The sequence below is a fragment of the Ictidomys tridecemlineatus genome, chromosome 10 (genome assembly GCF_052094955.1).
Source record: "Ictidomys tridecemlineatus isolate mIctTri1 chromosome 10, mIctTri1.hap1, whole genome shotgun sequence".
Classification (NCBI taxonomy): domain Eukaryota; kingdom Metazoa; phylum Chordata; class Mammalia; order Rodentia; family Sciuridae; genus Ictidomys; species Ictidomys tridecemlineatus.
In genome coordinates this window covers 98,249,428-98,267,649 of record NC_135486.1, presented here as the reverse complement: position 1 = coordinate 98,267,649, position 18,222 = coordinate 98,249,428, and the positions used below count along the sequence as shown (strand labels likewise).

General features: G+C 35.7%; 1 protein-coding gene and 1 long non-coding RNA gene across 6 annotated transcripts in view; one reads left to right on the top strand and one right to left on the bottom strand.

Annotated features, from left to right (window-relative positions):
* Optn (optineurin) overlaps positions 1–18,222 on the top strand; it is a 58,810-nt gene that overhangs the window by 11,218 nt on the left and 29,370 nt on the right. For all 5 annotated transcript variants that reach the window (XR_013426747.1, XR_013426746.1, XM_078023531.1 and 2 more), the window contains exons 4-10: positions 591–773; positions 3,278–3,351; positions 5,191–5,325; positions 14,626–14,728; positions 15,820–15,935; positions 17,173–17,322; positions 17,686–17,779. Coding sequence is in view for 3 of the 5 variants with exons in the window: in XM_078023531.1 (XP_077879657.1) it covers positions 591–773; positions 3,278–3,351; positions 5,191–5,325; positions 14,626–14,728; positions 15,820–15,935; positions 17,173–17,322; positions 17,686–17,779 (855 nt within the window). In the remaining 2 variants the exon portion in view is untranslated. The remainder of the gene's footprint in view (positions 1–590; positions 774–3,277; positions 3,352–5,190; positions 5,326–14,625; positions 14,729–15,819; positions 15,936–17,172; positions 17,323–17,685; positions 17,780–18,222) is intronic.
* LOC144367398 (uncharacterized) overlaps positions 1–18,222 on the bottom strand; it is a 30,753-nt gene that overhangs the window by 9,261 nt on the left and 3,270 nt on the right. The window lies entirely within an intron of this gene.

Genomic DNA, 18,222 nt, shown 5'->3' with positions numbered 1-18,222 from the left:
GTGCTTTGGCTTCTAATTAGATATCATGAGTATAGGGAGAATGGGGATAAGTGGACATTTCTGGGGAGGAAAAAAGGTGGGAGTTTTTTTCTTTTTGTTTTTGTTTTCTAGAGTTTTGGTCTAATTTACCATTGCCAAAATCTGGTTGGTTCTTTTCATAATATCCATATTTCAATGTGCTATGGAAGACTTTCTTTCTTTCATGAAGTCATTTTAAATTTCTATTATTTGAGTACAACAAAAAAAATATAAAATGCTTGGCATTGTGTCCAGAGACTGAGGCATGAAGATCTCAAGTTTGAGGGCAGCCTATGCAACTTACCTGTCTCAAAATAAAAAATAAAAAGTACTGGGGATGTAACGCAGTGGTAGAGAGCCACTGGGTTCAATACCCAGAAGCGCGCACACAGTAAAAATTTCCACCTTAAATGTTCTGTTAAAATAAATGTCAAGTAAGAGCTGGGTTTTCTATTTAAACCAGGGTACAAAGATATTGAAAACAGCCTTGTACATGAGTGTGAGGACATTCAATTTTGATGCATAGGCCCTTAGTTGATTTGTTTATGTGCTTTACTCCTTGTCATTTCCAGGACCCCACTGGTGACTCTAGGCTTCCCAAGGTGGTAGCAGAGCAGGAAGTGGAACAGCTGAAGACCCAGGTGGCACGCCTTCAGGCTGAAAAGGCAGACCTGCTGGGCATCGTGTCTGAATTACAGCTCAAGCTGACTGCCAGCGGCTCCTCAGAAGACTCCTTTGTTGAAATCAAGATGGCTGTAAGAGTTTTGTTTTGGGTCTTGTTTTAAGCAAACTACAAAGCCTCATCTAGACAGAGGAAATAATTACTACTATTTTTGGCCAACAATGGAAGTGAAATAATGAGGAAATTTTAGTGTAGCAATGATAAATTAGCTCCCATTTTTTTAAGTACAATGCTTGCAAGAGTTTCTTAGCAAAAATGAAAAAATATAAATTACCTTTTATGACAAAAGATATAATCATTTTCCCCAACTTGTCTTGGCAAATTGGATGTTTTTGTGACTGACCTAAAAACAATTCAAAAACAACAACAAAAAAAAACATAAAGCATGAACTTTCTGGTCATTTTTTAAATCAGGTCTCAAAGCCGTGAGACCAGTTCACTCAGATGAGCGGAACTGTGATCAAGTAGTAAACCAATGGTTTTTAAATACTTTTTAGTTGTGGGTTTCTCTTTTCAAAGTCTTATGAGGAACTAGGGAAATTAAAAATGAGAAGAGAGGGAAGAGCTGTTCTGGTGGTAGATTTGTTGCCAAAATCTCTGTCATTGTCCGAAAAGCCAATCCAATAACAAGGTCAGGATTTTGAGAAAAAGGAAAAAGAAGATTTATTGCTTTGCTAGCAGAGGAGAAACACAGGGGACTCCTGTCCTAACAGCCGTGACTCTGCCCATCAGCAAGAACAGGGGGCTTGTAAAGAGGTGACTCAAAGGCTACATTCTGTGTGTTCTCTGGAGTTGTAATTCACTTGTTCATTTGGGAGATAAGACCTTTCTGAGAACTTCTGGTACCATCCCCAAAGTCTGGATTACTTCATTCCTATGGTGAGTGTGTACTCTGCCTAGGATGGGGAAGAAAGGTAATCCTGTTTCCCCTGAGATTAGGGAGGACCCAGGAGAGAGGAGGAGAAAGAAACATGTCCATTTAAAAAATAAGTTGCAGTGGCAGAGCAGTAAGAATTATATTCAAAGCATAACATGACCACTGTTACAGGTTGTGGAGTATATGAGAACTGAGTTTGAACCCAGTGCTGTCAAAGTCAAATTCCTGTCAACCCAAAATGAAGTGAGCTAAGCAAGGTGGTGTTTATTGATCCCTAAACTCTTGTGAAGTGTCTATTATGGCTATTTCTGGATATACACATAGTCCTGTTAAAGAGCAGAATGGGTACGTAGATCATGTAGGGGCCTCTCTTTACATGACACTACAAAAGATTGGACAGTGAAGGAGAAAAACACACAAGGATAAAATCCTCTGTAATATAGAAGGTCATTTGAGCTTTGTCAAAGTGCAGATCTGATACGGGAAAAGAGATAAATTGTGCCCTGAAAAAGGAAATGGACTTTATAGATCAGTCAGGGGTAGTGGGGAGCAACTTGAAAAACAGCTGATCTACTAGGTATTCTGGAATATTACTGTGGGTCTTCCTTATTCACTTACCACACTAAAGATTAATAGAGTTGGAAAATGGTTCTTAGTGACCTTACTATCCATGCCAAAATCAGGAGAAATTTAGGTTTGAAAAGGCTCCTTTACCAGAGTGTCCTTCCTGGAAGATTACTGAAACAGAAATTTGATCAAAGAGCTTTAACCTTCTGCAAATAACTGATAAAATTCAGGAAGCCAAAAGAGTATATCAGACTTCTCCAAATTAGGCTTGTTTTCTTACAGTTAACATCATCTTCTGCCTCACAGATAAGGGACAGTTGTGCTTGCCTCACTGCTGTGAACTTGAAAATACTGCACAAGATTTAGAAAGTGCAGCTCAGGAGGCTGAGGCAGGAGGATTGCAGGTTTGAAGCCAGCCTCAGCAACTTAGTGAGGCTGTAAGCAACTTCATGAGAACTTGTCTCAAAATAGAAAAATTAAAAGGGCTTGGATGTGGCTCAGTGTGATATCAAAAAAAAAAAGATGTAGGAAGTATATCTACAGTATCTATTATAATTTTTGAAGATTTCCCTATTAGTTTATTTGAATATAACTGCCTTGCAAGTACTACTTTAGTCTTACTTAACCTTCTCCATCCCTAAATGGCCTATGGTACATGCAAATTTCTAACAGGACCTAATTTGGCAAAAAAAAATGTAGGTAAGCCTCATCCAAAGAAAATTGCCTCTTTGTCAACTTTAATTCATAGAGTTCTAGTATTTTACATTTTAGAGAGCTGTATAAGAAAGATATGTGGGATTGTTAGCTGTGTGACCTTAACCTAGGGGAAAAAGGAGAGATAGGAGATAAGCTTTCGTGTTTATGGAGTCAGGGTGAGTGTGTTCAATGAGAAGAGTCTGACCTTTATGCCTTGGCCTAGATATTTATAATCCTGACAGGGTGTGCAGACTGAGGGAAGAGTAAATTTCCATTCCACTGAGTGACCCAATTTAATCATTTCACATTCAAATGTTGCGTAGTTTCCTGGGTTGTATCATCAAAATTCTTGATCTTTTCCCTTTTTCTTTTCTTTTGACAAACAATTTGTCTTGTAGATATATTGTGTTAAATCCCTTTCATTTCTGTTTTTACAGGAAGGAGAAGCAGATGGAACATTAAAAGAAATCAAGAATAATCTTGAGCCTACAAGAACAGACTCCATTGACATGTATGTGATGAAAGACTAGAGCTGTCAGGCAGAAAGACGGGGCAGTCTTGTCCCTTTGAATCTGTCACTGGAGATCAAACATGATGGGCTGGAGAAGTAACTTTTTATTGATTGTAGGACCTTTCATTAATATTCAGTTTGAATGCTATTTAATGTTATAGTCCAAACTGGTGGAGAATAAAAACAATGTTTGGTGCCTTTTTTAGGCTGACTAATGCAGACTACTCTGTTGTAGGTATTTCATCTCCTTCAGGTAAGAAGTGAAAACAGTCCTGCTCTCCATAAAAAGAAGATATTGCTTTCCAAAGACCCATGTTTGCTAATTTGTTTACCAGTGCTGTCTGACTTGGAGCAGGCTGCCAAGCTTCCATAAATGAGATGTATCACTTTTATCTTCCCTGTTCATCCCTAGTTATAAGCCAGAGTGACCAGTGCTGGTGATCTTCTCTAACAATTATTGTTAATGCTAGCTATCACTGTAGGAGTTTATTGAAAGTGCCCAGGTATCATATCTGCGTAGTCTCAAGTTTACCTGAACCAAGTAGATACTGAGAAACAGACATCTTAAATAATGAAAGGGCAAGACAGGTTCTTGCTAAATTGAGGATGACCTCAAACTTGCAATTCTCCTTAACGTTCTAGGTAGTTGGGATTACAGCCACTGTGTCCAGCACTACATAGATTGTTTGTTTGTTTTGTTTTGGTGGTACTGGAAACTAAATCAAAGGTCTCACATATGCTAGGCAAGCACTGTACCACTGAGCTATATCCCAAGATTGCCTCATAGACTTTTAAAATCTTTTTTTCTATAACTTGATGAATGTACATAGATAATGACTTATAAAAGGTGAAAAAAAATTTCCAATCATGTTTCTAAGCCCTTATATCAGAGAGAAAATATTAGACAATATTCTTTCATCAAAAATGGCTATTGGTATAAGTGAATATTATTCCCTTTTTAAAGTTAAAACTTCTTAAAACTTTTTTCCCCAAGTTCTGTTTTTGGTATCAGAAGACTTTCCTGGAAGTATAGGGAAGGAAGAAAATTGTTTGACAATTTTAAGCCACTTCTTCCTCATTCATACCACATGCAAAGATCAGTTCTTCTTTTAAGCCACTGTGCTATTTAAAAAAAAAACAATAACAACCCTATATTATTTATGAGAATCAGAAGAAATTTGAGATTGATTTCTAGATTTAGAGTTTGAGCTTTGGAGTCCTAGTAATGGAATTCAGTGTTGGTTCTTTATTAGATTTGTGAGCTCCAGTAGTTTACTAAAATAGTGCCTGCCATGGTCATCATAGTCCCTGAATGTTTTTAGAGTGGTAGCCATGGTTTTGTTTGTCATTAGAATGTCTCTATTCAATCATATTTTGAAGTCAAGAAAAATATTTGACAACATTGGCTATATTTCTCTTTGATTACTTGAAACAAAAAGAAAAAAAATGTTAAGTAAAAGTGACTTTCTCAGATTTGGAGAAAGGCCAGTGTAGTTTATTTGGCTGAGTTCTCTTTGAGACTAGATTTCTGGAAAGCGAGTTTTGGGGTCTTACTTACACAGTGACCATTCAGAAACAGCAAGTTATACTTTAAGGCTAGCTTCTCTGGAGTCTCACTGTCAGTCCCTACACCTTCCCCAGAAAGTAGGGAGGAGCATAGCACTATGGGTCTTGGGACCATCCATCTGTCAGTAGATGAGAATTAATTGGAGAATGTTCTGGAAAACAATTTGTTTAAGCTGGTCTCAGTTATATTGGGTTACTCTAAGTGTTGGTTTTCATTTTTTGATAAAAAACCTTTTAACCTTTATACTGAATGTGGTGGTGTTATCAATATAGGAGCAAATCTGCCAAAGGTGCCAAGAATTATTTGGAATTTGAAGAATTAACTGTGAGCCAGCTCCTGCTTTGCCTAAGGGAAGGAAACCAGAAGGTGGAGAGACTTGAAATTGCACTCAAAGAAGCCAAAGAAAGGTATGAGATAGCTTGACCTGAAATGTGCATACACTGTTTTTTAGCAGCTTTATTAAAATATAACTGAGATACCACACAGTTCTTCCATTTAAAATTTACATTTTAATGTTTTCAGAATATTGTGCAATATTCGATATTAGGGTTGTGCAATCATTGCCACAATATAATTTTAGAACATTTTTTCCCTCATACCATACAAGAAATCCAAATCCCATTAGTGTGTCTATACTACCCATGCCTCCCAGTAATCTGCTTTCTGTCTCTATACATTTTCCAATTCTGGGCATTTCATATAAATGGAATTACAAAATATGTGATCTTTTGTGATCTCTTATGACTGGCTTCTTTGACCTATCATAGTGATTTTTTTTTTCCTAGTACTCGGGGTTGACTCAGAGCCTCACATGTCTCACATATGCTATCAGTGCATTACATCCCAGCCCCCAATTATTATTTATTTGTTTGTTTGTTTATTTATTTTTGGAGAAAGAGTCTTGCTAAATTGCCCAGACAGGGTGATCCTCCTGCCTTGGCTCCTGAGTAGCTGGGATTAGAGGTGTGCAATATCATGCCCAGTTAGCATAGTATTTTTGAGGTTCATATACAATGTACCATATATCAGTACTTAATTCCTTATTGTTGCTTGTTTTAGTTATCTTTTTCACCACTGTGAATAAAAGACCTGACAAGAACAATTTTAGAAGAGGAAAAATTTATTTAGAGGTTCATGGTTTCAGAGATCCCAGTCTATAGAAGACCAGCTCCATTCCTTAGGGCTCCAGATAAGGCATGGTGTAAAAGTGTGGTAGAGATGAGGCTCATATGATGATCAGGAACCAGGGAGAGAGTCTGTACTTGTCAGATACAAAATATATACCCCAAAGCAACACCTCAATGCCCACCTCTTCCAGCTACACCCTACCCACCTTCAGTTACCACTCAGTTGATCCCCCATCAGGGTATTAATTCTCTGATTGGGTTAAGGCCCTCATAACCCAATCATTTCTCCTCTTAACCTTCTTGCATTGTCTCACACATGAGCTTTTGGAGGACACCTCACATCCAAACCATAACACTGCTGAATAATATTCTACATTGGATATGTGACATTTTTCCATTTATCACTTGATGAACATTTGCTGACTGTGAATGCTTCTATGAACATATGGATATAAGTGTTTGCTTGGACATATGTTTTTAATTCTCTGTGGTGTATACCTAGGGAATGGAATTACTAGTCTGTTTAATATTTGAGGAACTACCAAATCATTTTCCAAAGAGGCTATACCATTGTGTATTACCACCGGCAGTATATGTATATTCCACTTTCTTCACATCCATATCAACACTTGTCTACCATTTTTATTTTAGCCATCTCAGTAGATGTGAATTGGCATCTCATTGTAGTTTTGATTTCTAATTCCCTACTGAGAATCTTTTCATGTTTTAATTTTCTTAGGAGAAATAGCTATTCAAATAGACTAGTTATTTATTTAAAGTATTATTTGCAAATATTTTCTCTCATTCTGTGGGTTGTTTTTATTCTTCCCTTTTCCCTTTCCATTTTTTTTCCTTCATGTTACTGAGCTACTGAGGATTGAACTCAGCTCATGCTAGGCAAATATTCTACCACTATACCACATTCTCAACCCTTCACTTTCTTGATGATATTATTTGCAGTGCAAGAAAAAAATTTTATATTGATGTGATTTCTCTCTTTTAATCTTGTCATCTATGCTTTTAGTACGGTATCTCAGAAATCATTGTCTAACCCAGTATCACAAGGTTTTACTCTGTGTTCTGAAGATTTTTATTGTTTTAGTTTTACATTTCAGTCTGTGGTACATTCTGAATTCATTATTGTGTATGGAGTGATATAGAAGGCTAATTTCATTATGCTCTTGGTTCTGTTTCATTGATCTATATGTCCTTATGCAGGCACACAGTCTTGATTATGAGAGCTTTATAGTAAGCTTTGGAGTCAGTAATATGAGTTTTCCAACTTTGCTCTTTTTAAAGATTGTTTTGGTTATTGTTCTTGGTTACTTGCTGTTCTATTTGAGTTTTTTTAAAATACACCTTTATATGGTGCTGAGGAGTGAACTCAGTGCCTCACATGTGCCAGGTGAGCACTCTACTGCTAAGCCACAACCCTAGCCCCTCCATTTGAGTTTTAAGATCACCTGGATAAGCCAGGTATGGTGGCGCACGCCTGTAATCCCAGTGGCTCAAGAGACTGAGACAGGAGGATCACAAGTTCAAAGCCAGACTCAGCAACATAGCAAGCCCCTGAGCAACTCATTCATTAGAGACCCTGTCTCTAAATAAAATAAAAATACAGAGCTGGGGATGTGGCTCAGTGGTTCAGTGGTTGAGTGCCCCTGAGTCTTATTCCTGGTACCAAAAAAAAAAAAAAAAGAAAAAAATCACTTGGATGATTTCTGGGGGGGAAAAACAGTCAATTGGAATTTTTTTTTTAGGATTTACATTGCATCTGTAGATACAGTTTGGGCTGTATTATCATTTAACAATATCCTGACTCATGAGCATGGGATGCTTTTCCATTTATTTGCATCTTCTTTAATTTCTTCCAATAATGTTTTGTATTTTTAATAGTTCAGGGATTTTTGGTTTTGGGTTTTGTTTGTTTTGGGAGAGTTGTTTGTTTTTGCAGTGCTGGTGATTAAATCTAGGGCCTTGCACATGCTAGGCAAGTCCTGTTTTATACTTTTCAGTACATCCTGCTTTTTTTTTTTTTTTTGCAAAATTTATTCCCAAATATTTTAGTCTTCTTGATGTTATTGTAAATGGAATAGTTTTCTTATTTTTTGGCTTTCTCATTAGCATTACATAGAAATACAACAAACAATTTTTGTATGTAGATTTTATGTCCTATAGCCTTACTAAAGTCATTTATTAAGTGCTAATTTTTTAGTGGAGTCCTCAGGATTTTTTTTATTACAGAATCAGACTGTATCATTAGCATATAGAGATAGTTTTGCTTCTTCGTTTCTAATCTGAATGCCTTTTATTTCTTTTTCTGCCTGACTGCCCTGGCTAGAACTTGTAATGTGGTATTAACTAGAAATGTAGCATCCTTGTTTTGTTCCTAACCTTCAGGGAAAAACTTTCAGTGTGTGTGTGTTTTGGTGGAAGAGTGGTACAGGGTATTGAACCCAAGGCCTGTTGCATGCTCAGCAAATACTTTACCACTGAGCTACACCTCAACTCCAAGCTTGCAATCTTTTACCATTAAATCTCATGTTGGCCGTGGGTATTTATCAGTTGAGAAGTTCCTTTCTGTTTCTAGTTTGTTGTAATTTTATCATGAAAGGGGTTTGGATTTTTTCAAATGCTTTTTATGTGTATATGGAGTTGATCATATGGTTTTAGAAAAACTTTTATTAATATAATATATCATATTAATTGATTTTTAGTTAAACCAACTTTGTATTCCCACTTTGTCATATAATATATAATCTTTTTTATATGTTGCTGGGTTCAGTTTGCTAGTATATTGTTGAGGATTTTTATTTCTATATATAAGGGATGTTAATTCATAGTTTTTTTGTGATATCTTTGTCTAGTTTTGGTCTCGGTTAATATTGATTTCATAGAATGAATTGAGAAATGGTACCTCCTCCTCTGGATGCATACACTTTTAAAAATATCCAATGAACCTTTTTATATGGAAATAGCTACAACAAAGCTGTTGTAAACAAAATCATTTAGACTGGTTTCAGGGGTACATTTTTGTGTCTTAAGCATTTTTAAGTCAGTAAGTTCTGTTTATAAATATACTTTTTACAATACAAAGTATATAGTGTAAGATAAAGGGGAGGTTATAAATAGTTTTAGAGTTCTTGTGACTGGAACATTTAATCATAATATACTATGGCATAATTAATTCTCTCAGACGTTATACGTTGCTTTTTTGTTTTGTTTTGCCTTTGTGGTACTGGTGATGGAACCCAGCAGCACTTTACCACTGGGCTCCATCCCCAGCCCTTTTTTTATTTTTATTTTTAGACAGGATCTGGCTAAATTGCCCTGGCTGGCCTTGAACTTTTGATTCCCCTTTCTCAGCCTCCTAAGTCTTTGGGATTATAGGAATACATCACCATGCCTGGCTTAATCTTATACTGCAGCACTTTAAGAAATACTTTCCAGAGCTGGGGATGTAGCTCAGTGGTAGAGCAGTTGCCTAGCATGTTGAGAGGTCCTAGGTTCAATCCTCTCTTAGGAAAAAAGAAAGTATTTTCCAGTTGAAACAGTTTAGAATTTTAACTATAAGAAGATCTCTTCTTAAATGTTAAATATAAGTTTTTTTCCCAGATAGAAAAAATAACATGAAAGGCATGTCAATATTTGTCCAGTGTCTTATTTGGTGATCAACTCTTTTCAAAGGTGAAAAGGGTATGGAGGCATCTAGGTTTTTACCCGACACTCTACTATTCAGAAAAGTTCAGAGTTAATGTCTAGGAACCTACTACCTCCATTGTCTTCTAATGAGGAAATATATTCATCCTTTATTTTCAGTAAATCTAAAAACATAGTAAGTAGTACAAATAAAAGCATTCTTTTTATTATTATAGTTGAGTTTTAAAAGAAGATGTTCTGTGAATGAGACCTTTAATAGCAATGAGTAATCAGTGTGTTTGTATTTTAAAGGCATATTTTTATTTTTCAAGTTCTATATACCATTCCAAAAAGTCAAGTTTAATAAGCAATTCATCTTTAAACCAATATGATTGGCCTTATTAGTGGAAGTATAAACTTAGGAACTTGCTAGGTATAAATAATGATCTTTCTTATGAAGTATATATTACCTACTTTTGAAAAAGTAATAGCTTTCTACCCAGATGCTTAGAGGTATTTATTTCTTCAGATTGTAGGTAATGAGTCAGGCTTGCCTCTGAGATGAAGTCCTTATGCCCCACATGAGCACCCTGTAAAGGTGTCTTTCTCAATAACTCTCAATTTCTGCTTTGTAACCATCTTTCTCTCAATATTTAACAACTGACAAGTCAGTAACTAGCTGCTGAGAATGATGTTCTCTCTGTGGGCATAGGATGTTTTCTTCCTAGATAAGGTAGGTCTGAAACCAAGGAACAAAATCACTGACACATGAACAACCTGCCTTGATTTTCACACACTATACACAGATATGATAAAAACACATGTCAACAAGTCAATTTTCAAGCATTTTCATTAATCATAGGAAATAGTTGTTCTAAATGTACATACCCTAAAAATTACTCTGAAAATTTTTTAGGTGATTTATGGGGAAAGTGAATAGTAGATGACTACAGTTCTGCCAAGATTAATATTTCATGTAATCTGTGTGTTTCTAAACATACTCTGATAGCCAATAAGAAGCAGGAAATTCTATAGGAAATGTAGCCCTGGAAAATGAAAAGGTGGCAATGAAAAGTCAGCTCAAGGTAAAAAATTTAAGAATGTTGGGGCTGGGGTTATGGCACAGTGGTAGAGCGCTTGCCTAGCACATGTGAGGCACTGGGTTCGATCCTCAGCACCACATAAAAATAAGTAAATGAAAATAAAGGTTTAAAAGTGCCTTAAAAATTAAGAGGGGCTGGAGTTGTGGCTCAGTGGTAGAGTAGTCACCTAGCACATGGGAGGTGCTGGGTTCAATCCTCAGTACCACATAAAAATAAATAAATAAAGGTATTGTGTCCAACAACTACAACTAAAAAATAAATATATATTTCTTTAAATTAAGAAAGCTGGGGGCTGGGATATAGCTCAGTTGGTAGAGTGCTTGCGTTGCATGTACAGGCCATGGGTTCAATCCCCAGCACCACAAAAAAAAAAAAAAAAAAAAAGTTGTAACTAAATCTGTGTCCTGCGTGAGTGGTGGTGTAAAGGCTACCTCTTGCCCCCCACCATCTGGTACTTAACCCATTTATTGGGCTTAGCCAGAGACAGTGCCTGTACACCAATTAGACTTGGCAAAATTTAACAGAATCCAGTGTTATTTTACTTTTTATCATCACTAGGTCCTTATTTAAAAATCAGTTTTACATTCATAAATAAATTGTTCTATAAGCTTCTTAAAGAAAGACAACAGTTCTTTGACAAGCCATTCCAGCTACTTTTTCCTTCTTCTTAAACACTTTCAACATATTTACTTGGTTCTATTGATATTTACCTTCATATATTAGGCTGAAATTGTTATTTAAATTTTTTTAAACATTTTATACATAATCTATTAATCTCCCACTATGCATGTTGAAGATTTAACTCTCTTACACATCATCAACACCACACAAATATGCTTTTAGATCCCTCCATTTTGTCCTTTCTCTGCCTCTGAAATTGATTATATTGAAATTTAGTTAAGATGATTATTTAGGGCACACACACACACACACACACACACACACACACACACACACTTCACAGGTGAGCTATATTCTATGCCATGACCACATTTCCTTTTGACAAAACTTTTTTTAACCTCTGTGTATAATTCTTTTTTGAAAATTTGCTGCTGAGTGTGGTAGCACAAGCCTGTAATCCCATCTACTCAGGAGAGTGAGGTAGGAGAATTACAAGTTCAAGGCCAGCCTTAGCAACTTAATAAGACTATCTCAAAATAAAATTTTAAAAAAGGATTGAGGATGGAGCTCAGTAGTAGAGCTCTTGCCTGGCATGCACAAGGACCTTAGCACTGCTTTATTTTTTGCTTAAATCTTAGTCCATTTTCTGCTGCTATGCCAGATTACTATAGATGCTTACATCTTAAACAATGTAAGTTATGTGGCTCCTGGTTCTGGAGACTGGGAAGTTCAAGATAGCTTCTGCTGAAGTTCTTCTTACTATGTCATAACATGGAAGAAGGGCAAGCAAGCATGCACAATAGAAAAGCAGAGCTACTGTCATTGTTTTATTAGGTTCTCACTCCTGAGCATAAAGCAGCTTTAATCCATGCATGACTATACTGTTATGGTGCCAATGGCAATTAATCAACATTAAGTTTCAGTTTCAGAGGGCAACTTTCAAACCCTAGCACTGAGTTTCCCCATGTACTCTCTTCCAATGAGGAAATCTCTTAATTGCTTTAGAAACATTGATAGCATAGTAGTGTGCTTTTCTTACAGAATCTTCTCCAAGAGTCTCACGTGGTCACTTCTGGGTCCTGCTGTATTGTAGTCATCTCAACATCATCTTTTGGCATCATCCTGTGGAATTCCTTCAGCTCTCCAGTGTTGGATCTCATTTCCTTAATCCAGTGCCTTTCTTACTCTTTTACTAAGTAGTGTACACTACATCTCCATACTGAGAATATGAGGAGTATGTTTTCTGAGGTCTACTTATCAAAAAAAATCTCTCTACCTTTATACTTAATGGATAGTTGGGTTAGATACAGAAATTCTAGATTGGACATTATTTTCTTTCCAGTTTTTGAAAGCATCACCTCATTATATTCTAGCTTCTAGATTTACTGATGAGAAATCTATTGCTACTCTGATCCTTATGTTTTTGTATGAAAACTTTTTGTTTTTCCTCTTCTCTGGAAGTTCTTTGCTTTGTCTCAAGTATTCTGAAATTTCACATGTGCTCTGGGTGTGAGCCTATTTTTTAACCTTGCACCTTTTAATTCTGCAAACTCATGACCTTAACTGAGCAACATCCCCTGCCCTTTTAATTGTTTATTTTGAGACAGGGTCTTGCTAAATTGCTCAGGGCCTCACTAAGTTTCTGAGGCAGGCCTTGAACTTGTATTCCTCCTGCCTCAGTCTCCTGAGCTACTGAGATTACAGATGTATCCTACTACTCCTAGCTGACCTTCATTTCTTGAAAAATAATCTGAAATTAAAGATTATTTCCTAGCCTCAATTTTCTTTTTCCTTTATTTGCCTTCCTAGAACCTACTATTGTTTTATTTTAAATTGGATCTCCTGGACTCATCATCTGATTTTCTTAACTTTTGCCCATCTTTGGCATCTCTTTTTCATTTTCCTTTTTCAGTTTTCATTTCTGTTGTATTGGGGAAGTGCTCATGCGTGGGTGCACATGTGCACATGCTTGCTTGCTTTTAATGTTCCTTTCTCAATGGCTGTAGTATATTTCCTATGTCTCTGGGGACAGCACCCCCCACCTCCCACTGGCATATTTTACTTTCAGTAGAAAATATTTGTTTTATTTTAAGGTAATCTTGTCTGGAAATCTTGGCTGTTTGATGAGATTTAAGAGTAAGTAAGAGTTAGAAGTTACCTGAAGTTTTGTGAGTATCTGGAGGGAGATAAGCTGGGAGGTTTCTGGGGAAACCCCAAGTCTGAAACTTAAAATATTTTCCCTTTCCTGGTCAGATTCTCTTGAGAAGATGCTTCTAACCTCCTGCCTAAAGCACATTTTTCTAGATTCCAGTGTTCTTGAGATGAGTAGGTAAAGAAGGCTGAGGCCTTCAGCTGATCTATGTAAATCGTTCCCTTTTAAATAGGAGACCCAATCTCTCTGCTTAACTCTTCTGAGTCCAGAATCCTTTATGTTTTATCTTCCAACACTTTTTAAACAGGTTCCACCTTTACCACATCCAGAGGTACCCATTACCCCCAGCTTTTTTGGAGTTTCCACAGTGTAAATCATGTTATTCTCTACTGTTGGCTTAGGGTCACCTTCCTGGAATGCTGAGCCTGTCCCCACTCAGTTCTGTGCTTTCTAAATTTTGTTGTTTGCTTTCACCTTCTCTTTGTTCTTATAGTTACATAGGTTTTTGAAAGTCATTTTCATAGCATCTGGGGTAGGAGAAGAATTATATGCACATACTCGACCTCCTATGTTTAACCAGTCTCCATTTTTTTCATTTGCGCTGGGTTGGCTTTCCTGCGATTATGACTCAGTGTAAAATGGTGCTGTGTCTGTTTGCTAAGGAACTTAAAAACTCAGATGGATCCTAAAGGAAAAGTCTTTCCTTCTGCTAGTTTCTTATAAGTGAGACAAACACACTCATGGAAGACACACACATATCTACATGTGTATACACACACAAGAAATTTTAAAAAATCTTTTTGGATAGTCCAGTCACATGAAAACAGGCAGTATTCAAAATGAGTTATTTTTGGCTTTTACTTCTACATACATTCATATCTTAAATCACATCAGTTCTAGGCAGTCTTAGGATAAAAAACAAAACTAATGCTGATACAGTGAATGTAGAGATTTTTGAAAAACCCTGATTCTTTACCCAGATTTTGAAGTGTTCTTTGGAGTGCTTCTGTAATTGCTACTCCTTTTGAGTCGAAAGTAACTTTTTAACATTCTGTAATTTTTCAGAATTTCAGATTTTGAAAATAAAGCAAATGATCATTCTGAAGTTGAGACCCAGACAGAGGGCAGCAAAGAAAAAGAGAATGAAGAGGAGAAAGACACAGAAACTGTGGGTACTAAGATTCCAAGACTGCTGATACACTGAATGGATAAAGAGTAGTACAGTGGCTGCAATGTGTATTAGCTTTAAAAAAGTGTAGAAATAATATTAATAGTAAAATATTTTTATTTCTCTAATATTTCTTGTCCTGGTTTGAGCTTCACTCAGTGTTAATTATAGTGAGATATATTCCAATCAATATTCTACAAAATCATTCCTATACCTTTTCTTGTCTCCTAAATCCTTATGTGAGAAAGCTCACTACATTAAAAAGGAACTTCATCTACTTTATAATGAGATCACTTGAGGATATAACTCAGAAAATTGTAGGATTCAAAGACCCTGGTTGTATGCCTCTAATGGTAGGAACGAAGTAGTTGGAATGAGAAAGGTCCATGTATTCACTATTGTGTGAAACTTAGAGATGTATCTTTCAGTCTGAAGAGTCTTAAATTTAGAAAGAGTTAATGAAACCATAAGTTATGATAGCCATGTGATAGTTACTTATATAAAATAGCCATTTTAACTAATGGACTTATTGTGTTATTATCCTTGGCAAGTTATTTATCAAATGCCTACTGTTGGCCATATGATCAAGAGAATCGAGACTATTTAGAAAACAGATGTAGAGACCTCTAGTGTGTAATAGCACTCTATTGATAAAAACTAATTCAACTATCTATCTATTACTCATTTATGAATTACAGACTGCTAGGGAAAAGGCTGTATAACGAAAATGTTGTGCAAACTAGAAACACAAATTAGCAAGGAAATATGTAGATGAATTGCTAGACAATAAATAGGGATATGCTTTGATACTCTATAATCTCTATGATCACTGAGCCATATGTAAGATTACTTTTTAGTGATAAAAAATCATTATCAGAAGAGCATCCAAATTGATTAATGCTCTATTAGGAAGTAGAATTGTATCCAAAATATTTCTTTTCATGCAAGATATTTGGGGTTGTAATTGTGAAAACTTTATTCATTTACCAGTCAGTCTTATTTCCATACCATGGTTGAGACTCTTCTCACAAAGAAGTCCATTTAATCTTGTGATAATCAAGTGTGAATGTTTGGTATTTCCTGTATGATAGGTTGGAAGCGAAGTAGAAACGTTGAACCTTCAGGTGACATCGCTGTTTAAGGAGCTTCAAGAGGCTCATACAAAATTGAGTGAAGCCGAGCTGATGAAGAAGAGACTTCAAGAAAAGTAAGAGAAAGAGGTTGCTTTTATCCTCTTTGGAAAAATACACATTTTTTTAAAATATGTTACTATATATAAATATAGTTCTATTATGTTTACTGTATATTTACTATAATTTTATGTATGTTACTATGTTTCTGAATAAAAGAAACAGGCCTAAGTAAAATATGAATTCAGAAAACACTAATGTACAGGTTAATGTATGAGCATAAACTTCTTGTTGTAATATGAAAGAATGGGGACTTTGATTCTAAGTATACTAGCCTATGTGCCACTTGTGCAAAGTAGCAAGCCAGATTTCCTATACTGTGACAACACTGATGTGAACACACACAAAAGAAAGCTGAAAAGAGACTGAGTGAAGTTTAGGGAAAAGTCCATCTCAATCTATTGTTTAATCAATCATTAAAGCTAGCATATAAATTGAGAATTTTACATTTGCTTATTTCTTTTGATCTAAGAAGTTACCCAAAATCTAGCAAATGTAACTTGTTTGTGTTATTATCTTGGGCAAGTTATTTATTTAACCTCTCTGTACCTAAGTTTTGTCATGTGTAAATTATGTGTCATAATTTCTCTAGTGTACACCAAATTAAATAAGATATTTAATGTGCTTGGCTTTAATGCTTTGCACATAGCTGTCATTTATTTGTTTTGCTAGTATTATATAGAAATTCTTTTTAAATTTTTTTTTAGTTGTTGGTGGACCTTTATCTTATTCATTTATTTATACATGGTGCTGAGAATTGAACCCAGTGCCTCACATATGCCAGGCAAGTGTTCTACCATTGAGCCACAACCCCAGATGGAAATTCTCTTTTTGATATTTAAAAGAACCTGTGGGGGCTTCCTTTTTCCTTTGTTGAGTCTTTATTAGAAATCCAAGTTTTGGTGATTGACAGAACTTTTTCAAATATAAAAAGTACCAATGGATCACTATATGAGAATCACTGCTAACCAACTTCTACTTTGGTCTGTATTTAGCTAAGAAAAATATGACTATATACACCAATTATTCAAAGATGACACTACCTCATATCACCTTAGATCTGTACTTATTTATTTTTAGACATAAAAGTTCAGAGATATGGACATGTCTAGTAAAGAAGCAGATGGATAAAATATTTTACTTTACATTCATAAATCTTACAGTCCTTAAACTTCTTTGAATTTAACCTTTCTTGGGATGTGTTGAAAAGCCACTGAGAAGTGAAATTGCATTGTTTATCTTCATCTTTCTTAGATGCCAGGCTCTTGAAAGGAAAAATTCTGCAACCCCAGCAGAGCTGAATGAAAAGCAAGAGCTCGTTTATAATAACAAGAAGCTAGAGCTGCAAGTGGAAAGCATGCGATCGGAAATCAAAATGGAGCAAGCTAAAACAGAGGATGGAAAGTGAGTACACTGTGCAGAATGGAAGCTTCCCCAAAAGAATACCTTTTAAAAATACAGATTGGAATTAGGAATAGAGAATAAATTCACAAAATTTGTTTTTTATTTATCTGAAAGAGTACTATGAGATACTTTGGAGGGATAAAATTTTAAAGGTTTATTATAACAAAATTATTCTTTGTATCTAGCTTGTTTTTTTCTCTAGAAACTATTGTTTTGAGAGTAAGAAAATGCTAGTAAATGGTGGAATTATAAAGATAAGAGGAGATTTTGCTACTGGAGTGTTCAGAAGATGATTTGGAGGCAAGGCTTTGAGTTTGTGATATCCTCCTGCAAGATTCTGTTTATTAATATCTCTTTTAATAGGTCCAAGTTAGCCATTCTACAGTCAACACACAACAAGCTTCTTCAAGAACATAATAATGCATTGAAAACAATTGAGGAACTAATAAGGAAAGAGGTACTCATACAAAAATAGATTATTGATTAATGGAAACTGTTGAACATTTTATACCTAAAAAAAGTTACCTGAATCCTTGACTAAGTCCCATTTCAAAAGTTGCTTTTCAGTTTATAATTGATTTCTTGTGTCATAATATTTACAACTTCTCACTTATGTACAATGTGCTTTGTGTTACAAAGGTAGTGTTCATGTCCCACCATCAGAAAGTAAGCATTTGTATTTCTCAGAGTAGGAAGAGAGAGCTGTAGGAGAGCTAACAGCATAGGCTCCTATGTGCACAGTGTACAGTAAGACAGCTGGCTAGGGCTGGAGGGGCCATTCACATGCGATTGTACAAGGCCAGTTTGCCTGCCTGCAGTGAACTTGGAACCCTGGACTCACTGATTTGCAATTTAAATTGATAATAATGCCCAGCATGGTGTGATAATTTATAGACAATG